The following is a 23,476-nucleotide window of genomic DNA, read 5'->3' on the forward strand; positions in this document are numbered from 1 at the left end:
CTGGAGGCCTTGTTTCACCATCATGTTGTGCGAGTTACAGTAAAGGAATATCATTTTGCAGACCCTCCTGGGTATAAAGAGCAGAGTGTAGCCACCTAACCTTCACTGGTGCACAGCCACATTTCTGCGTGGGTGTCTGTCAGCACGTCCAATCAACTGAATCAACCCACTGACATTTTAAGAAACTCCATCTAAAGCTTAAATATGCTAAATGCCTTTTGATTAAGATAAATGTGTTATATATTGTGAAAATAGAGGCATTCATGTCAAAAAATTCTGAGAATGACAAGCAATGTTTATGTGCACGTCCTCATTTACACGAGTCCTACTAGATTTTGAACATTTTCATGGACGCCAAATAAATGTTGCTCTGCGAATAGTTTACATTCAAATTTGTTCTGCTCTCATTTCATGACTAAACGTGTCCAACTGTGCACTGATGGAAGCCTAACATGTTAGCAAACTTCTTCAAACGTCTTCAGAGATCCCCTCTCTGTGAGGCGTGGGCAGCGTCAGCAGGAGCAGATGTTTGTCTGTTGTTGTGACTGAGATGAAGATCAGATAATTTATTGGTAAATTAACCAGTAAACCAGATAAACCAGTCAATTTTAAAGTGTTTACAGACTTCTCTTGCAACTGTATTTGTAATTATGTCAGAGCTTTTATAGTCCGCCAAAGAAAAGTGCTACTTGGAATGGCAGTACATCCCAGGCCCAGCCCTGTGACGGCTCCATGGACCCGTTCTGACCTCCCTCTTCCAAAAAACAAACAACGTAATGAATCCCTGTCCCCGTGGTGATCGTAAAGTCACTCGTCAGTCTTTCAATCTCTGCCAATCAATTAAATTCCCTGCAGGGCTTTGAGACTAACACTGTAAAAGCAGTGGCGTTTCCATCTGCTTTAAGTGTACCTCTCTGGTGGCATCTCTGCCTCCACGAGGGAACGGTTCCCTCCCACTTTCCAGAGACATCCAGCTTCATTGATCTGCCTATATTGGTTGTGGTGTTCTGGGTACAAGCTGTCTTTCACATTATTATAGCAGAGTTATACAGCGACGGGAATAGCTGAGAACGTGGTCAGAGGAGTCGACCTCTACGATTCCAGGACAATCTTGTCTAAAACCTGAGCTACAGACACAGTTCTCAAACACGTATCGATTCCTTTTGACATTTCAAGGTCATAAATTCAAAGTGTCGCCTGAAAATAATTGAAGCATATTGTTTCCTGGAGGAATCGGAAGGGATTGGGCCAGACGAAGTGAAGCTGGTCTGAGTTCATATCGATAAGTCATATCATAAGCTGAGTCTGCAAAGTGATGGGGAACAGGGTGTCAACTTCGCCCAAAGTCTTTTGTTAACAGTCTAAATAATCTGACCTCAGAAATAAAGGATGCTGACTAAGACGGCTAAAAGGCACGGCTTCCGATTATGCAATTACAGTGATAAACGGCCAGTCTGGGTCCCTCTACATTTTTGTCTCCTCCACCGTTCCAGTTTTCTGAGCACTGCTGTATTTAATCTCAGCAGGTAGACACTGACTGCAAGAACGGCCCAGACTTTATTACCTGCCACTATATTTTGCAGTTTGAGCTTTAATTCCCTCCGGGGCGTTCACTGTTCCTCACCAGGAAATGGACCGAGGGCTCTAAATTGATCACAAACTTGTGGCAGCGGCGTGGCGCGGCGGTGTGGCGTGGCGCGGCGGCGTGGCGTGGCGCAGCGGCGTGGCCCAGCGACGTGGCCCAGCGACGTGGCTCAGCGACGTGGCCCAGCGATGTGGCGCAGCGACGTGGCGCAGCGGCCAGCGCGGCGCAGCGGCCAGCGCGGCGGCGTGGCGCGGCGGCGTGGCGCGGCGGCGTGGCGCGGCGGCGTGGCGCGGCGGCGTGGCGCGGCGGCGTGGCGCGGCGGCGTGGCCCGGCGACGTGGCGCAGCGACGTGGCGCAGCGACGTGGCGCAGCGACGTGGCGCAGCGACGTGGCGCAGCGACGTGGCGCAGCGGCCAGCGCAACGTTCTGGGTTTGAATCTACGAGCCGGCTGGGAGCCTCTCAGTGTGAAAGCATGTGTCTCCTGCTGTGGGCTTTCTGTGGGGGCACCGGTTTCCTCCCATAGCCAGTTATCTGTTAATGTCATAAAAGACGTAAAATTTCACAGAAGGTGAAGTTAAATCACTTGTATGGGAGTAGAAGGGAAGTTTTTATTCATTGGTATTTCCAGTTAAGGAAAGTAATTAAGTAGAAAAATGAAATATATTGAGCGGGAGTGAGTGACTACGACTGTAAATGCAGCAGGAACCAGAAGATCACACCACAGCTGAGATTAAGAAAAAGATGGGCCGACATCACAGTCATTGCAAAAAAAAGAAAAGTTGCTGCACATCGGAGCCTTTTAGCTGCAGGAGGAGGTCCCGGGATGCTGGAGCAATATAACAACTTTATGATGATATTACTTAGTCACATCAATTAAAGCCAGTCAATCTTTTAGTGACGTGCCAGATTCGTAATAAACAGGGATTACTTCAGGAAATCTGCTCTTCGCTGCATATTTCATTTTAATTCATTTAAGTTTGCCTGTTCAGAAAAAGTGTTGGTAATTTAATATATGCGGCTGTCACACAGTTAGTCTGTCACGAGGCCAGCATGGCAGGGCGCAGGGGTGACTGAGAAATCCCCGACGAGCCGGCCAGCACGCGCCGACAGGCTCCCGCTGCCAGGAACCAGAGCGCCGTGCAGAGTAGTGAGGGCTTGTACTGGTAGAGGCGTGCAGCCGCTTCCCCCAGCATTTCCCAGTAACCTCAGCAACGATGGGACCAGTTCAGCGCAGAGATCCAGAGGGACTGGTAACCTAAATCTGTTGTGGTCCTGGACCAGCAGGTGAGTGTGGGCCCCGAAGACATGTTCCCTCCCAGAGTCGTCTAGTTCAGGGGTCGGCAACCCAAAATGTTGAAAGAGCCATATCGGACCAAAAACACAAAAAACAAATATGTCTGGGGCCGCAAAAAATGAAAAGTCTTGTATAAGCCTTAGAATGAAGGCAAATGGCGAAAGGCGAAATGTCGGGAAAAAAGTTCAAATTTCGAGAAAAAAGTCGAAATGTTGAGAAAAAAGTCGAAATGTCGAGGAAATAGTCAAAATTTCGAGAAAAAAGTCGAAATGTCGAGAAAAAAGTCGAAATGTCGAGATTAAAAAGGAAAGGAAAAAGGAAGAAAAAAAGAGAAAAAAAGGAAAAAAAGAAGAAAAAAAAGAAAAAAAAGAAGAAAAAAAGAAAAAAGGGAAAAAAGGTCAAACATTTTTGAAAAAGCTCCAGGAGCCACTAGGGCAGCGCTAAAGCGCTAGTTATAGGGAATGCAGGTAATTATTTACCTTGTTGATTTAATAACTTATCTCATATGACTTGTTCTTATATATTTCAAATATATTGTATATTGATATCTGTATATATATATATATATATATATATATATATATAAATATATATATATATATATATATATATATATATATATATATATATATATATATATATATATATATATATATATTTGACTCTGATGTCATATATTCTTATATGATCATCCGACACTGTTTTTTTCTCAGTGAGACCATTTCACTTAATGTGCGTGACTGAAGTTTGTGCGCTTTGCAACCGAAGTACCAGCCTGTGGATGCAGTTGTAGACAAATTATATTTTTGGACTATCTTGACATTCTCTTCTGAGCTTTTTCTAAGTTGTGACTTTTGAAAAAATTTTCTCAGCTGGTTTGGATGCTATTCGGCTCAAAGCATTGCTACCATTTGACATTCGGAGGATGCAACACAGTCAATCATGTTCTCTGATGTGTGGCTGCAGGACTGTGTTCTGGACTCGAGGCAAACCAGCAGAAGTGGGACAGTATTAGCGGATAGATGGTGTGATGGGGGACACATTACTGTGAAGAAGCCTCTCGGATGTTCAACTGGACGACCAAGAGCATTAACCTGAGTTCCCCTGAGTTAACCTGTGTTAACATGATTCACCAGTACAGTCTTAGCAAGGTAGCAAATATTAACCCTCGTGCATTTATGTTGATCTTTGCTGCTTTCATTCAGTCTGTTCCAACTATTCAAGAGTTTGTCAACTGATTTTCAATGAATTTTTCAAAATGTGTTTTACATTTTCTTCATATTTAATCAACAGAATGGAAATATAATAGCATTTACTTCAATTAATTTCTGTTTATTACATTCCACTGTAATTAAATGAATTCAATCCAATCAAATGAATAAATACCAACTGATGAAACAAACCCACAAGGGCACGAGGTCCGGTGGACCCGATCGCTGCTCACTGATCCCACGTTTATCTGTCTTTTAAGGACATAAAACACAGAGGACGTTCTCCTAGGTACTAGCAAGAAAACACTTGATTGTGAACAGGACTTTTAAGAGGATTTATTCCACCTTTAAGAACGCAGCAGGCGAGGCTGAGGGGGAAATTAATTCTCCTCACGGCAGATCGACCTCCTGAGCTGATGAGGTTTATTATTATCCTCCAGCTTTTGATGAGTGCAGTTACACAGATGAGGATTAAATAACCAGACACATCAGACACACACAAAGGGACTAAATGGTCAAAATAAACAGCAATCAATATCTTATAACAGTATTCAGCAAATGGAAGTAAAATAAAACATTTAAACTATAAAAATAACATTCTTAGTCAGCATTTCTTCCCTGGCATTTAATAGCCAAGTTGGATTAAAAATGACTGTTTTACAGGCACATTAAGTTGAATTGAAGATAATATATTAATGCCAGAATTGGCATGACAGTCACACCTCTCTGCTTAAATAACTTCTATCAGCAACTCTTTAAATCACTGCAGTCTGCCTGGTTTCAAGCAATCACATTCTGAATTGAATTGACACACTCTGCAGAAAGCGTTGACTCAGCAAATCTGAATCATTTTAACCATTTCTGGTTTGCATGTATGCACGGAGTTTGGAGGTTATTTCATAATTTATACTGAAAAAGTAACAAGCCAATTCATTTCACCACATTTCTCTTTAAAAAGCCCAGAGGCACGCTGTGATTCTGCGGAGGGGAATATTTGAAGACAAATGAGAACTCAAGAGATGACCTTTCAAGTTTTAATGTGCTGCTTACTTATCTCAGCTTTGAAAGTAATTAGATAACTGTAACTTGAGTGAAATGATTGATTATATCATTGTCCTTCAGCTGTTCTGTAAACCAGTGGTGTTGTGTTGTCTGGGGCGGTCGGACTATCAGATCTTTATTGTCTCTGTGCCACAGTCAGTGACCCTAAGCTTTCACAGTTTAGCCTGAAGCAACACAATCTCAAGTCCAACCTCAGTAACTGGGTTTAGGGATTCTCTCTGTAATTCAATGAATGCTTTAGCTAAAGGGGACATGGTCATATAAAGTCATATAAAGACAGGGAGCATGGCTCCAAGGTTTCTGACAGTCATCACCATCATTTTGGACTCAGTCCTGACAGCTGCAGACCAATGCAGGGGACATTTCCACAACTGTTTGTTGGAAACTGTAAATGTGTTCTTTTTTATATTTGAAGAGATTTTGGACGCGGCCGATAAAAGTTCACGTTGAACTAATACTCAAACATTGTCATTGCCCATCTATCAGCAGCTTGCAGGGAGATTAAGGTTTAAGCCAATCAACAGCGACCGGAGTGAAAGGCGAGCGAGGACCAGACACTGAGCGGTCACCGCTGAGCTCTCCAGCTGTGGCTCTGAGCCGCAGAAAACCCCTTTACCTTTCAGAGGAGTCGGAGTAAAAATACAAGGGAAGAAGAAACACACAGCACTAAACATAACGACTGGCCCAAATACTATTTTATGAACTTTGGGGCTCTGGTAGAAAATTACAATAAATATTCAGAGCTCTGGTTCGATGGATGATGTTGCAGTTTTATATAATAATATTGTATCATGTTTATGACTCATGCACATGCACATATATAATACAAGATAGAAATGATTATATCTCATACATATATGAACCAATTTGAATAAAAATAAATAAACTTATACCAAATACAAGAAATTAAACAACACTGCACTGAATTTGATTCTTGTCCCGTCCAGACTTGTTACAATTGACTTAAACAGAGGCTAAAGTGCTAAAATGTTTTTATGAAAAGAAAACTAAATAAAAACTAAAATAAACAATCCAATAACGAACTAAAAAAACACAGATTTGCAGGTGAAACGAACTTTGGTTTCATGTTTGCAGCTTCATTTTTCTAATTGCTATTTCTGTTTTTTTCTAATTCTAATTCTTCAAAGGGAAGAATAACAGATTTTTGTACTGTATGGCATTGTTGATGGATTCTCTCATCTTGGATTTTTGTTGTTGTTGTCAATATCGGTTATTTAATACCTCAAAAACTGGCCAAGACTAAAACTAAACCAAAAACAACCAATTAATCTAAACTAAAACTGAGATTACTGCTGCGTTGTTAAACTAACCACTGAAACTGAAAACAAAATAAAAATAAAAATTATTATAAATTAAAAAACGATTGCAGCTCTGATCCTGTCAGACTTGGACTGCACAGGGCTGGAAAACAGGTTTTTTAGTAGTCGTTAAGTTGCTAACCACACTAGTAAATTACTGGGCAGACTATCCGTCACGTCACCCGGAGGATTACTATAGAGACGTTTAAAAGCGTATTTTTCTCCGCTCTGTGCAGCGACACGGTGTGATAAGATCAGATCAGACTCTTTATTGTCATTGTAGCAATGAAACGCTGTACAACGAAATTAAGTGCTAAAGAAGATAAATATGCTACGCACTGATCCCTTACTTGGAGTTAATACGAAAACCTGAGATCGCAATATCGATACTAGGTGCACACGGTCAACTTAGCACGGTAATGGCTTAAAGGAGCATGAGGCAGGATTGAGGCAGGATTTATGAAAAAAATTAGTATACGTTTTAAGTTTTCTAGTAATAATGTCAGATTAAGCGTTCCAAACCAAAACGAATGAGCCCTCTAGTGTATCTCTCCGTTGCCTTGAACAGGCTGTGTGCTGCAAAATGTGCTGCAATTCGGACTCCGAATTTCCCGCGCTGGGCTGCGGATGTGACGTCACATGACGCTGCATGCACGTTCTCCCCGTTCTCCCGTGCCAGCTTCGCTGTTGGCTGCAGTACCCCCAACGGCTGTCGCGGCGAAGGGTGGCGCTAATGAGTCTCATTTCTTAAAAGGAGCCTCATGCTCCTTTAAGGATAGAAACTGTTTCTTAGTCTGTTTGTTTCGGTCTTCATGGATGCAAACCGATTGCGCAGAAATAAGGTCCAGGTTGTAAAAAACCGAACTTTCCCTTTAACTGCAGTCGCCTTCAGATGCTGCTTATTTGGGGGGATCTGCTTTCAGTTTGTAATTGAGAAGCTGCTCTGTTTGGCTGAGAGACTATAGGCTACACACCTCAGAAATGCTCTTCTTCTGTCAGCAGCCACATCATCGATAAACACCAAAGAGCCTGTTCCACTGGCAGGCAGACGCACCTACCATAACACTGTCTCCACCATGTTTGACACATGATGATATTCTTGACCCCTGTTGATGGCTTGTAAGATATTTCATTCAAGGAGGAGCTTCTGTGATCACCCACTTTTGTTTTTTTCCATGGTATTCCCGCCCTTTTTTTTAACAATGTACTAAAACACCTCTTTGCTTTCTCCTTTCTAGATTGATATTGTATAACGACAATGCACTTGTACTGAGATCTCCTTGGACTTCATAGTGGTAGCTGAAAACTTAATATTTGACATCAGTTCCAGACCTTTTACCTGCTTAATTTGTCTGGAAGTAATGAGGGAATGGACCGAACCTGCAAAAGGAGCCACTATTCAGTCAGTTGTTTTAATATTTGAATTGATGAGGCTGTAATCAGTACATCACCCAGGTGATTTTATTTTATATCTTTTGGACCACTGGGTTGGCCAGATTGTAACTTTACAGATGCATAATTGGCAAGCCGCCTGTTTATATTGGTCATCATTCATTTTAAAGTGCTCAGCCTCACAGCTAAGATCTTCAGCAAGTTGTTTTCCTTTTAACAGCCAAAGTGAACTGAATCAAGACATTGGTAACGAATCAAGGTAGACATTGACATACATTATTTGATCCACATTTCATGGTATATACAACATATGCAAAAGCAAAGAAAAACTAATCTAGATCTCAAACTTGAAAACAGGATGTCTACTTAATGAATGAGTATATGAATATCAAATATGTAGCTCCTTGACAAGCATGGCAGGAGGCACTGATCAAACGCAAACTCATCTTCCTTAGTGAGCTATAGTGAGCTTACAGGAATGTACTGCTGGAATATTTGAAAAGAGACCGCCTTTAAAACTTCAGTACAATGTTTGTATCCCTGTAGGGATATAACATTCATTTCAGCATTCAATTACTCACACATATAAAATAGGATCTTTGGGAAGAGACAAGAGACGACACCAACTAAATCAAGTGGGCTTTCATGATGATTGTGCTGGACACGAGTCAGAGGAAAAGGCTGATCTTTATAATTAAATACGTCAATTAGCATCACTGAGAAGAAGGTGGGAGACCTGGACCCTTAGCAATTATTGTTCAGTTGTTTTTCGGTGAAAAGAGATGATCCTTCTGTACATCGTCAGTGAAATTCTTCACCTGGATTATAACAGCTAGAGTCGATGGATTTTGTTGTGGCTGCAGAGCGGAGGTATGAAGACCTGGAGGATGTTTTCTGTGGTTTGCTGGTTGCCCGTATTCTTTAAAGAACTTCTCATCAACTCTGTCTGGACATGAAGTTGTTTATTTTTGAGGTCTTTGGTTTTCTGAGGTGTTAATAAAAACTCTGTGACAAGCTTTGGCCAAAATGCTAAAGGGATCATCCCCTTATCAAGACTTCTCCCCCTCTCCTCTGGAGGCGGGGCTGAATGTTTTTAAAACTTTCACTTCCACTTTCACAGAAAATGCTGCATAATGTGAGGTTGGGTGGAGAAAAACATGCATTATTGGGCTGTCATTTAGGTCACTTACTCACATATAATGCATTATATGTGATAGCAGCCAAGAACTTACCTCATCACGGTGACTGTGGCGACATTAGCTAAGTGTGCTAGCAGCTAGCTGCGTATTTATACCAACTTATACCAACTTCATGGTCATGATACTGTGCTAGGCCAGATTGTGATGTACAGTATATTTGGGAGACTGTGTTTTATAATCACTAAATAAATAAAAAGAAAGATGAGGTATTTGGCATTTGGCATGTTGTCTTGCTTTCAGCACCCAAAGTGAAGTAGGAACCAGACATGCACAGGGGACGCGCCTAAACTACGATTTGTATCTGTTTGCATTTATCACATATGACAAGTGTACATCTGAGCAGTTAAAAGAAGGGTTTCAGGTCTCATTCAAAAGACAAAATAAATCAAGTATAAATTGGATATGTGCATTTGCGAACAACATTTAAGCCTTCAGATTGGATTTCCCCCCATTAATATGACCTTGAATACACAATGGTGGCGAGTAATCTAAATGCAGGTGGGCAATTCTCACCTCTTTCTTCTCCGCTTTAAAATAATCATTCTTCACTGATCTCCAAAAATGCTTTGGAAAGCGACGGCTCAGTTGCTGTGTTATGTTAAATCTCTCACATCTTCAAGAGGCGTGAGGCAGACTTTGAGCCTCCGTTGTAACCACTTAACCACTGTTACGTTTAATGAGAAAACATACTCGAGTTTTGGCACTCAGGCTCCAGTTATTATTTCTTTTACTGAACCAGTTGACGACGTATCAGTATAAACGTGCACATGTTGGCGCTGAGCCCCAGAGACTTCGGCCCATTTAGTCCATTGCTGTAAGTGGAGAGTTCACATAAGCTCCCGGTCTGTAAAGTCATTTTCTTTTGGAAAACCTTGCAGCAGGTCTTGTTGCCGGGTCATTTAGGGTTGCTTCAATGTAAAACCACTCTACAACCTGGGCTGATCTTACAAGGACCTGGGACCCACATCTTTACATCCCTGTACTTGTTTTTAACTGTAATGTTTTTTACTTAAAGTAGAGGGCCTCAGTGCTAGACTGGCTCTCAGCTTTTTAAATCCTGTGCTTAAGGTTTGTTGTGGACAACTGTCATGAAGTTTTATCTGATCAGGTCGGTCACCCTAAGTCTGCTTCAGTAACACCTGAATCATCAGTTTAGATCAGCCAGGTTAGTTAATCCAACATAAATATGTTCTAGCTGCTGAATGTCTGCAAACAAACACTTCAGGTCATCGTCAGTGAACTGAGGAACTGCTAAAAGAAGAAAAAGCTCTTTTCAATAGACCCGGTTTCAGCCAAACTATGATAACCACTCGCCCAAACAACTTCATACTTGGGGTTGATAACAATATAACCTTTTACTTTGAAGCTCACATGCGACAAAACCACAGCTGAGAGCAACAGTTGAGAAAAACAACACACCTGCACGCATGCGGACACAAAAAACATACGCACATTCCTGGATTTATTACTAAAATATCCACTCACTGGGGAAAAGCAAAGCCCTGGCAAAAACATTCACATGCATGTTGCTCTTGTTCTCATTATGATGAATTACTTTGAGAACAGAACAACAGAGCTATAAACAACTGTATTTTAATGTTTCAACTCAAAGTCTGGTAGGAGTGTTGCATGACTCAGCTCAGGTCTAAAATGACGCTGCATCAATGGCAGCCTGTTACATAGCACATATTTACAATATTTTCTGATCATATTGGGGTTATTTCATTAGGTGTTTATTTTAAATGAGAATATTTTGCTCAAAAGGCTGCAGCAGACCCTTGTGGCACTGCAAAGGATAAAATGGGTAAAAAAAATGGTTTGATGGAATCTTTTGCTCAAAACACGGATTTGGATACTTGGATACTTGGCATGGGGCTCCAGATAGGCAGTTTGAGCTGTGCTTTCTGCATCACTTACGGTGCATGGACATGCAGTTGCTAGGTGACAAAAAAGCTTTTCAGGAAGTAGTGGCAGCAGATATTAACTATTATTTTTTTCATCATATGGATGTTGTATCTTTCTTCTTGTCAGGGAAAAGCTACTGATGAGAGCGAGGAGGCGAGCTGCAGCCAAGAACACGAGGTTGCGTGCCCATGGTATCAAACATAGACTGGATTTGGGAGAGCTTAGCTGCAGCCGTACAATGAGCGTTTTCAGGTTTATTTCAGGCTGAGATGGAAGCAGTTTAATAGCTTGCAATGAGAGAGATGAGGAGAAAAGCAGCAAGGCTCACATTTTGTTGTTCAAATAGAAAAAGTAAGAAAGAAACAAAATCATGTTACTCCCACTTCTTAAATACATCGATTAAGCCCAAGAAGTTGGAGATTTGTTTCCTCACTGAAGCTTTTCTCTTTATGTCCCAGTATGTCTTCACACTCATATCACAAAGCTCTGGGAAATCATACTCTCCTCCATTTTGTTCCTTGGTTAGTTCATCTGCAATTGGATGCGACGAGATATTATCACAAAGCTGCGTCCAAGTTGATGACGTTTGGACAACACTTGCATCCCCGTGCATTGAAGTGTTCTTGCACTGCTCAACACACAGAAGTGAATTGGTTCTAGAGGAGAGGAACCCACCACATCCTCTTCACGTTGTTTGCTAAAAACACACAGTGAAATCCTGGATATGTTACTGTGAAGGAGCATCTTTGCACTCCAGACATTGAGTTTCTGTCTATGAAGAGATTTTACCCACGTCACCTCAGATGTGATGTGTTTAAATTAGCCTAGAAATACCTCTGAAGATTTCAACTATGTCTTATTTTAATTTTTACCTCTTTATTTAACATAGATAATTAGTATTGTGACAATATAATTAAATGTATTTTTCAGTTCAACTCAATACACCCCCTGGAAAGCTTGCCAGTCCATCACAGGGCCACATAGAGACAAACAACTACACATCCTCACACTCATTTGGAACGGTCAATTTAGAATCACCAAGTAGCCTAATATGCATTTTGAACAATCTACAGGGAGTGTTGGCAGGTTAATGGGGACATTTTACAAAGATATTGTGTAACCGCTGTGAGTAAAGGGCTCATTTCTGGTAGTATTCCCACATCTGTGCTTTTCAGTACTGTTAACAGTTTACCTATCTGCTACCCCTCTCCTGTTGTGTACTCTTGGGGTACACAACAAATGTCCCTTTCTTCCAGGCACTTACAAAGAGGGACATTCATAGAGAGAGAGCAAGCAAGAGAAAGACACACACACACACACAACAAGGGAGGGATATTCACACTTGTGCTGTGTTTCCTAAGGGATAAACCATCAACAAACCAAAAGAGAACGCATGAGGCGTGACTCAAAGCCAGCAGGGGCCAACACTGAAGGGAGGGCAACATATATCTGAACGCGTGCATGAAATAAGTCACCGTGCACCAAGAAACACAACAGTACAAACCAGCCTGACTCACTGGTTTCAGTGACAGAGTCAGCCCCGGTGGGTTGGATACACAGGGATGTGCCCTTTCTTTAGATCCTGTTTCTCATTCGGTGAATGATAACTAACAACAACGCGGGTTTAACAATAATTAGCAAATGCCCATGGGCTACTGGGCTCATATAAGAAGATGGAGACTGTCTCCTCATTGACTGAGGGAGAACGTGCACGGACTGGCAAACTGGCAAACTGGCTGTGACCTCGGATACCTCTGCCAGTCAGCCAGCCTGCACCACTGGAGTTCCTGCAGGCTGGCTGCAGAGAAGATTATCGCTGAGATGTGCTGAGAATGAGGCAAAAACAACAAGAAACAAAACTAAAGATTCAGAGCAAAGATGACCGTGAATGAGTAAGAGTTACAGCACTGCAAGTTTCACACTTTTCCTGTTGCTGCCCTGCGGCTTACCCTCCGTCAGGCATTCTCCGTACTCCACAAAGTCCATTTGTGGGAGGAACAGTGACATCAGTCTGCATACCAAAGCTTTAATCCACACTCCTACGGAGGTACGCTACATCAGAGTTAAAGGAAGGACAAAGCATTTGATAAGGTGAGGAGTAAACTCTGACTCATGGAGAGCGAGAGAATGATTGGAATTGCTTGACTCTCGCTGGTGATCCTAAGCAGAGTATCTATATACCTGCGTGTTTCCTCCCTGATAAAAGGGACATACTTGACAACTTTGATGCCTGTAGAAAAAAGAACCCCTGGCTGATAGCAGAAGGTCTGGACAAACATAAGAGACAACTGTCACAAGAGATTTTCTGCTCTGGACAGAGGCCATACTGCTGCTCCCTCTCTTTCTCTCTCTCTCGCTCTCACACATGCTGATATCTGCTCTAACACACTCATGCTAATATGGCACCAAAACATCTCTGAAATGATCCCTAATTTAACATCTGAGGTTTCCTCAGTCCATTAACAGAGTCAAAATATGACAACGAGAAGAGAAAGGACAATCACCAGTGGTGCATAACGGCTAATCCTACTCCTTTACAGCTACTTCTAACTTCTAACTCTGCTTCTCCTGACGGATTACGAAACATGCATGTTGCTTATGTTGTTTCAGTGTCTTTATGACAAGTTGAACTTTAGGAAAGATGGAAATCTTGCAAGAATGAGAGGAAGCGAAGCATTATTGTTTACTTTTGATTAAATAAATTCATAAGTAAATGCATCAGTACTATGGTTCGGAGAAATAGATACAACGCCATTACAAACAAAATGCAGACTTTTGTGCATAAGTATTTCAGAGACCAGCAGTTCTTGAAGGGGACAAAATTGATGCAGTTCTGCCAAATATCAATATTTTTTCATTAATAACTTTCTAAACAGATCTCCCCCCAGCCTTCCTCATAGGTCCTGTGTTGGTGCTGAACACGGGACAGGAAGTTAACAAGCCAAAGACGTCAAACTTGACTGTAACAATATTCAAACACAACAGCAAAGGTAGAAGACAGTAAGAAGAACATTTCTTCTCCAAGGTTATCATATACAGTATTTCAGCCATGTTCAACTTCAAAGTCCGAGCTTGATTTGCCTTCAGTAGAACTGACGGGACAAACAAAATGAAAGTAGATGTATAATACTAAAACCATGCATCGCCACCTGCAGCATCGCCACTCATATGTCCTCACTGAAACAGGCGGACGTTGAGTCAAACATACAATTTTCAAAGCAGAAAAGGTTATTTTAAGTACAGATTATTTTAATAACTGCACACTTTATTGATTATTCTGTTGATTAATCAACTAATTTGATAAGAGGTACTTTTACCATGTTAAAGGGAATATGGGTCAATGACGTGACGCCTATACTTTCTGAAAAACAGATTTTTTTTTTAATTAAAAAAAGGTTTAAATGGATAAAAAAATACCATATATATATGAACTACCTGTCCCACATATGGACTCACTTGAATTTTACAAAAAATACTACTTATTTGGGATTTTGTTGTTGTTTTAAGCGTCAAAATGTCATGTGGTGCGACCGTCTGAACATGACTCTTGTTTTGAAAACTTTTTTTGAAATCACTCTAAATGTTTTTAAATCAACCTTCTGCCCTATCTGGCATGATTTCCAAACTGTCTTGTAGTGTGTAAGATTGCAGAACATTTGTATTTATATTTCCATCATAATATACAAACAAAGTTTGACTGATGATGTCCATTTTATGAAATATCATGTGGCGCGAGATGTTAAGGAAATTAATTTATTTTAATATGAATCATTGTTGCACCAAATGACCTTTTTTAAGGCTAGTGCCAACTAATCTTCACAAAAAAAATTTTTATATGAATTTATGTGTACACAACATTCTTAATGTTTGAACTACTGCAATAGATATTCTTTTTTTATTATTTTAAAATTGACCTGTTGAAAAAAATACATATACAAAAGATAAAAGACAGGTCTCTTAAAACTAACTCCTATACTTCTTAATGTACTACTTCGCTAACCTTCAACTTTCTTCCTGAAGAGCGAAAATGTTCTTATTTACAAAATGTCAAGGTTTGTATTAAATTTCTGCAGAAATAAGTGACTGACATAAGATGCATCAGTCCCGCAAAAAGATATACAGAATATAAGGAACGATACTTTTCTGAAAAACCACTTCCTGGGAGCAATGATTGCTGGTAGCAACAGCAAAGATATTTTTATGCTTTATGTCTTACACACCTCGCAAGTTCTTCTAGGCGTTAAAAAGGTGTGGCGACATTTTCCCCGGGGCGCCACTGGCAGACCTTATCAGCAGCTCGCCAGTCCCAGCCTCCTGTCACGTCCACTGCACACCCAAATGTGCTGGAAGATACAATCCAGGCTGCCCGCTCCCTAAAAAAACCTCAGCACATCCCTCACTCGCATCCCAAATTCAGTGAAGAGTCAACTCAGCGGATGAGAGGATGGAAGGTTATGAAACCAGACAGAGACGGTCTCAACACAGGATGTCCCTTTCCCTCCATCACACATCAGAGGGCTTCCCTCTCTTTATTTACCTTCAAAGACGGCGCTGGAAGCCAGAGAAAAAAGCCCGGGGTTTGCTTGAACGGAGAAGCCTGAAATAGCAACATGACCTTGGCCTGACAAAATGTTGCGCTGAACATGCATTTTCCAAACATAATTTGCAGTTTTAAATCGAGGACACCACAGAAAAAAGATCCACAATTTAACATGATGTACAGTATCTCAAGCTGTTTAATATTTAGAGTGAGACTTGGTGACCTCGATACCTCCCAATCCCACACAACGTGAGAAACGAAAGGCTCTCGGCCTCAGTGCATCTACCGTATTTGGCAATAATGCAACAGAATGTTGAGCAATCATTATGAATGTGTTCACACCAAAATCTGGTCTATAAAAAAAATAAAAGTATTTCTAAAGTTAAAAACATGCTTTTAATAATACATAAATGTTCAGCTTTATTAGCTCACAGCAGTTGAGTTCAAAGTTCCAATCTCAAAGTGTCAGGATGCACGGCGCCTGCAGGCGTACCTCCAGAAGGAAACCTGCTGAGAGAAAATCTAACACCACATCTCCATACGCTGCTTGTTCACAGGCTGTACATGAGACACGGAGCGAGATCGTACACCGTAGATTACCGCGCTGGTTTCCAGAAGGCAAGAAAATTGGCCGGCAGAACAAATTTTGGTAGCAGGAGCTAACCTCAGTAGCGATAACCACGATGATGCCGTCTGTGGAATTATGCAAACATCTCCGGACAAACCTTATCAGTCCAGTTACACTTGCTAGATTGATAGTAAACAACACAAACGGAGATAGGAAATATTGGGGGAGCAAAAGCCTTTGTCAGCATGAACTCTGCTGCACGCTGGCTGTTCCAACTCGAATTGAGTAAATGCTGTTAACTTTTATTAAACCTTTTGATTGTGATGTAGATATATGGGCAAAGCTTCATAATAAAGCTAAATAAGACAAAATGCATTGATCTGAGACTCTGACTTGATTAAAGCAAATATTGATGTGTGATATGTGAATTAACACTCAGACAGTGATCGATTAAGGCGCCATGTGATCGTATGAACCAGTTATGAGCTCACCCTACATGAATTCACCGAAGATCATCATCTATTATGCATTAATTCACATATTTTATCATAATGACTCATGCATTAGTTATGCATCGATTAAACATGCAGCACGGTCTTTTATTTTACTAATTCCCTGATAAGGTACAAGCCATGAACAGTAGTTTTGTCAGACCCTTGGTCCGTGTCAATCCCTCCAAGTCTCTCTTCCCCTTTCATGTGGAATACTCTATTTTATCTCTCTCGCCTTGTCTTTTTTTTTTTTTTTTTTCACATAAGGACTTATCACCTCCCCTGCTGCAGCATGTCCTGCTTGAGTCTCACCTTCCCAGGAGCTTTGATCTGGTTGTTGTTGTTGTGAGATGCCAGGATGACGTCTTCATGGATGTGATCCAGCAGCCACAAGAGGAATTCCAGCGCATCGTGCTGGGAATTACCGCGAAACTGTGATCCGTACTTGGACACCACAGCCTGGAGAAGGAAAAAGCAGGCGTTAGGACAGTGCAACATAATTATGAGACTTTGGTGGATCTGATACATCTGCTGAATAAATAAACTGTTATGGATGTATATGTCTACATAATAGGCCTGTGTTGAAAAAAATCGATTTCCTAATTCTAAATCAATTCTCATATTAATTCCTAAAAATCGATTCATATGTCTAAAGATCGATTTTTTTTTCTTTTATTTATTTATGTTTTTTTTTTTCATCATTACATTACAACTTTTGGCTATTTTTTTGTTTATCCCCAAAAAAGGAATGTTTTGTTGGACACGAGAATAACTGGTGCCATGTTTTTGCCTTTAAAAATGTTTAAAGGTTTGAAAACATTAAAGTGTTAGGTTATAATTGCATAAATTGTCTATATTTCATTACTTTATATACTGTCTTGGGTTTACATTTGCAAAAAATGCTAAAAACCAAATGCTCAAAAATTAAAAACCAAAATAGACCGAAAATGGAACAAATAAAAACGGAATGTGGGAAAAAATAAAAGCGATTTCATCCGTCTCTGTTTCCTCCCTGGATCTGTTTGATAATTCTGACCCACATGATGTTTCTGAAAGCAGTTCTATCAGCATTCTGGGAGCTGATTGGTCCTTACAGCATCATTAGCTGCCAATACTTGCTGTTTAATCTCAATATAATACTAGTAGTAATATTTTGCATAACTATAGTCATATAATTCATGCAACAGCTCAAAAAACAGTTTTAATAACACTAACCCAAATCAATATCGGAATCGAATCGGATCGGATCGAATCAAATCTTGATAATCGATTCTGAATCTTAAGAATCGGAATCATAAGCCATAATCTTACTACATAAGCCCATCTTATGTCCTATCCGTGATTCTGCTTCCTGCAGAATTTTTACACGGTAAATGTGAATATGAGGGTCGGCCTGGATGTGTTTGTGGGTTCCACTGTAGCTCCTGAATGGGCAGCTTTTTCCCCTGCATTCTTCACAGAGCGCTGATCAGACCAATTCCAGAATTGCAAATGTGCACTAACACTCTTCACGCTCCTCCACCCGGCCCACGCTCTGACTGAAGCAGAGTCATTTCAAATGTGCAAAGTCTGCCTTAGTCTTGAAAATAGTTTTCTAAACGACGGTTTAACTGAAAGAATGACTTTTCCTGGTGTTCATCTTATGTAAATAGTGTTTTACATCAAGCAGGAGCTCCGAATAACATTTTCCTTAAAAGTTAACTGAGGACTATTTCAGTTTCCACAGAGTGTGATGTGACTGAACGTGTAAATGGCTCCCAACTTAATTAGGCAAGGAATTAGCCTCATGAACTGCAGCTGGCATGCTGAGGAGGCAGAGCCGGTGATGAGAGATTATGGCAGCGGCAAGGCAGACTGTAATCACTCATATGGGATATGCTTCTTATAGCTACTGCACCCCGACATGGTGCAGGGTGTCTGTGGTGAAGCTAGGAGGTTGCAAACGGAGAGCCACAAGTTGGCTTATTGATAATACCGGTAAGCAGAGATCCTGAAATAAACAAAACCCTGCAAATAATTTAAATAAATCCTGCCTCAGTGCCGTTGAGCTGGGCAGCCCTCGCAACGGACTGCATGTATTTGTTCGCACAGATAGAACTTAACTATCATCTCAAGTTAACTTTCTCTTAAGTACTCTATTGGAACTCTATTAATAACTAATTGGACGTGAAGCCAGCGCTGCACATCCCAAGAAGTTCCTGGAAAAACAGCAAGAAGTGAGCAAAAATCCATAAAGAGAGAGAAAAAAAACTCTTGGTGGAGAGATTCTCTAATCACGTCTACTGATCATCACTTGAAAGTGAAGCCTCTTTCACCTGAAACATCTCAAGCAAGCAAAAAAGGCATGAATATTTCCATCAGACATCAAGCCTATAAGATGTAACTTTATGTTGAGTTCAACATAAAATATGAGAGGCTGCTGATATAAATGATACGACTTGGTATTCATGACTTTGCTGAGCTTAATGTGTATTACAGCAAACCGCAGTTTGCAATCTAAGAGCCAGATAGGCATGAAGAGTGAAGACTCACGTTAGCTTTATATGTGAACCCCTTGGAATTCTTTTTGCATAAATATGCGATAAAATGTGATCTGATCTTCATCTAACTCACAGTAACAAACACAATGTACTCCAGCTGACAAAAACAATCATCATTTCTTGTATCTTTAGTGAACACTCTCAGAACATCCACAAAGCTGCAGGGAAAAGTGAACCCTTGAAATGGTAGAACCGCCTTGGGCAGCAGTGATGTTTCAGTAACTCTGGATCTGACCTGCACAACGTTCTGGACCGCTTCTCTCTTTTCCTACAACCGCTTCAGCTCAGAACATATTTTATGGAGATCAGTGTTGACGGCTCTCAGCATTTCTGTGGAGTTAAGGGCCTGACACACCAAGCCGACTGTCGGCCGTCGGGCCGTCGATGAGTGTCGGTGCGCGTCTGTCGGCCTAGTTTCCCCGGTGTGTCCCGCACGTCGCCACAGGTCGGCAGCCCGTCGGCAGCTTTTCAGCCGATTCGACATGCTGAATCGGCATCGGCTGTCGGTCAAACAGCTCATTCTTGGCTGTTCAGACCATAAATCAGCTCCCGAGCCGGCAGGCAGGCAGAAATCCCGAAATTTTCGGAGCAAATTTCTTAAAGGGAAAGTTCGGTTTTTTACAACCTGGACCTTATTTCTGGCATTTTTTATGGTCGTATACTCACCCAGGCAAGTTTGGTGTCATTTGGAGTCCTTCGGAAGATATTAGGGGTTTTTTTGCGAGCCGCTTCTCCATATAACGGTAGTGAACGGGGCACAGCCGGACACAGACGATGCAGCGTCTAAATAACACATGATTGCCGCGAAACTCGTTCATTTATTTTATGAATCACTAGATCTGCTTCCAGGACCTGTTGTCTTCATCCGGGGCTGTGTGTGTAACAAATAAATCAGTTTGTAAACAAGACCTCTGAACTCATGACGTCATCTCTGTGCGCGCATCGCAGACCCAGCTCTGTGTACAGCTGGAGTTCGCTACTGTTAGTTTACTGTTAGTTCTTTGAAACATGTCTGAATATTTGTCAAATTCTGAGGTTGTGGACGACGACTTTGAATATGATGGACGTCCTTACCGTTTTGAGCCAGAGTATACGGCTGAAGAGCTCAGTGAACGGAGGACAGAGTGCGCGCACAGAGATGGCGTCATGAGTTCAGAGGTCTTGTTTATAAACTGATTTATTTGTTACACACACAGCCCCGGATGTAGACAACAGGTCCTGGAAGCAGATATAGTGATTCATAAAAGAAATGAAGAGTTTTGCGGCAATCATGTGTTATTTAGACGCTGCATCGTCTGTGTCCCGCTGTGCCCCGTTCACTACCGTTATATGGAGAAGCGGCTCGCAAAAAAAACCCTAATATCTTCCGAAGGACTCCAAATGACACCAAACTTTTCTGGGTTAGTATACGACCATAAAAAATGCCAGAAATAAGGTACAGGTTGTAGAAAAGGTTCACAGGTTGTAAAAAACCGAACTTTCCCTTTAACAGGCGTAGCTACAACTGTTAGATTTCATCTATTAAACCAACATTTATCTTCCTAAATGATTTATTTCAGCCAGCGGTAATTCTCCACAGAGCTGCAGGTTTCTCCCCGGGACGACGGCAGGTTGACCTGGCGATCACGTCTGTACGTGAGCTGCTGCTGCGCCCCGGACCGGCGGCTCTTCTCCAAAAACATCGCAGCAAATTGAAACGCAGACTGCGCAGAACGTACGTGCTAGTTGGCCGTTGGGTGTCGTCTTTGTGGTGTGCCCAAGTGCTTCTTTTTGAGCCCGACCCAGCCCGACACAGCAGTCGGCCGACAGCGGGCGACGTCGGGTTGGTTTGTCCTCGGCTTTAAGGTCACCAAGGAGCTGGACAGCCACGTTGCCGTGATGCTCCGTCCACCACACGTACTGGGAGAGTTTTTCCCGTACCATTCAACTTCTGTCTCATCAGCGCACAAAACTCGTGAGTAGTGGTTAACATCAGCGGGTTTCTTCTTTGAAACAACAAATTTCAAAGGTTTCCATCTTTTAAAAGCTAAAGTAGCTCCAAACCAACCCTCGTGTCATCAAGTGGACTCCAATTAGCTGCCACTGAGCTCATTAGTCTACGGTTTCACTCACTAATTGTGAATATTTAATGGGTGCGACACAAGAAAAGTGATCATTGTTTTGACATGTCATGAGCTCAAGCACACTGTGTTTGTCTTTCATTGTGACTTAGATGTAGATCGGATCACAAACTGGTAATCTAATGCAGAAAACCAGTTCATTCTGAGGAGTTCACAAACCCTTTCTGCTTGAAGCAACCGTCTTCTCTAGATGGAGTGGATGCATTTCCACACAACTCCCACAACTCTGTGCACATGATGCCACACACCGCTCGGCAGCATGTGAGCGTCACATTTCCGCAGACACTAAGACGGTTTTCCAGCATGGTTCAGGCAGCAGCCTCGCAGACCTGATCTCCCCGAGACATCCCGACTCGTCTTCAGGAGATGCTTTGATATTAACTATGAACCATGACCTGCACTAACCGGCGACTGCAGAGCAGCCAGTTATTACCGCTAAACAATAACAGTGATTATCCTCCGTACTTTGAAGGTGGCAATCGTCTCGGGGGCATAATTGGAGCTGTGGAAAAGGCCATCAGGTTTTTATTACCGTCTGCAGCATAATGGTCATTCCAGCAGTGGCAATTTGTGCAACCATTTAGCTGAAAACAAAACTAAAAAACACAATCATGGAGCCAATGTTAAACTTTTAATCATCTATTCATTAGTGGATAGGTGTTTAAGGGTTTAACTTCGGTTTTATACTTCAACCACTCATACTTTGTATTAGCTACTTACAAGATTTCAAACATTTATTCATATTAGTTCAAGCATCTATTTACTGTTTATTCCCAACTGCTAATTTGGTTTCTGCAGCTCTCGGTTGCAATGCATGATGTTTTTAATCAAAAAGTAATTAGTTATGAGTACATGCCCAGAACTCAAAATTGCCATTGCTGCACGTACAATCTGCTGAGGATGGTCTGTGAGTTGGAACTACTACTGCGACTGGAAACAAAGATAATTGTTGAATATCAGCACGGAGATGGGAAATACTGCCACATACCCGAGAGAACACAACAAGTATGTGCTAATACTCTTTTAGACATCCTAAATTACTGGAGCCTGTTTTTTTTTTATTTCTTTAATACTCCAACAAGGATGACATTCCTTTAGAGTCATCAAAACTAACTCCCCCGGAGGCTGCACGGTATGGAAAACAATAACCTGGCTGTTTAGGAACTGTTTGAGTTTCAGGATCCGTCCCCGTCCAGGCCCCCTCTGCGCAAACACACACTATCCTGTGGAAAGAACGAGAACTCGGCCTCTCCGCGGCAAAACACATCTGTCGGGAGTGGAAGCACGGGAAACACTGGATACGTTACATATCACACAGCACCACACTGCCGCTGAATCTTTAATGAACGCTTATTAAAGCTGCCTCCCTCCCTCCACCTGTTCTGCGGCTGGAGCTCTCCGCGGCGCTGGAATGCAGCAGCGGGCGAGGACTTTGTTTTATGTCTTCCCTCAGCGGGACGCGGCGGCCAGCTGACCTGCGAGGAGGCCACTTTGAATCAAAAGAGGAGGAGAATAGCTCTAAAGTTGAGGTATGCATCAAGGCAACAGCAGCAGTGTGCACTCCAGTGGAAAGGTTAATTGTGCAAAATCAAAAATGAATCCTGCACCGATGGATGCAAGTATGGGATCTGTATGTGGCCCCTTTAACGCTGTCAGGACGTTGTACAAAACACGAGCGTTTATTTTCCCACGTTCACAGTTCGCTGAAGTTCTTAAGAGGTTAATCTGGCTGCTTTGGCTCAGCCTTTACAAAACCCCCAAGACAAATCACATGACTCGAGGAGGCCGGCATGACTGATACTCAACTTATAAAAGACACTAATGGGGTGATTTAAACATTAGAGCAAATCCTTTTGTAGAGATGTTTACAAGTGGTTTGTGCAGTTTTGAGGTCCCGGAACTGGGAGCTAATTTGGCCTCTCAGACACGAGCCTCAGAGCTATCTGATCATTTTATAATCCGTCTTCCAGGCAGCTGTGGAATTACTCAACTGGCACGTTCAGAGCGCTGGGGTTTGCGGGACCTCCTATAGCCGAACCAGAGCCAAGAAGAAGAATGGTGCGCAAACGTGCTCGTCGTGTGCACTTAAGCACAGGAAACATCTAATCACACAGAAAGGAATGTTTAGTGTTTTCCTTTTAGTCATATCTCTTAATCTTGGCTAGATTTTCTATCCTCCTCCTTCTGCTGTGTTGGTATGTAGAATCAGAGTCTTGATAAGAGGGAAATGAAAAGTGGAGATTTGGTTT

General features: G+C 41.8%; 1 protein-coding gene across 5 annotated transcripts in view; it reads right to left on the bottom strand.

The window, feature by feature from the left end:
• The window catches only part of usp43b (ubiquitin specific peptidase 43b), a 98,002-nt gene that overhangs the window by 71,857 nt on the left and 2,669 nt on the right, over positions 1-23,476 (bottom strand). For all 5 annotated transcript variants that reach the window (XM_061711358.1, XM_061711357.1, XM_061711356.1 and 2 more), the window contains one exon: positions 16,880-17,026. In XM_061711358.1, the coding sequence (XP_061567342.1) occupies positions 16,880-17,026 (147 nt within the window). The remainder of the gene's footprint in view (positions 1-16,879; positions 17,027-23,476) is intronic.

The sequence above is a fragment of the Cololabis saira genome, chromosome 21, assembly GCF_033807715.1.
Source record: "Cololabis saira isolate AMF1-May2022 chromosome 21, fColSai1.1, whole genome shotgun sequence".
NCBI lineage: Eukaryota > Metazoa > Chordata > Actinopteri > Beloniformes > Belonidae > Cololabis > Cololabis saira.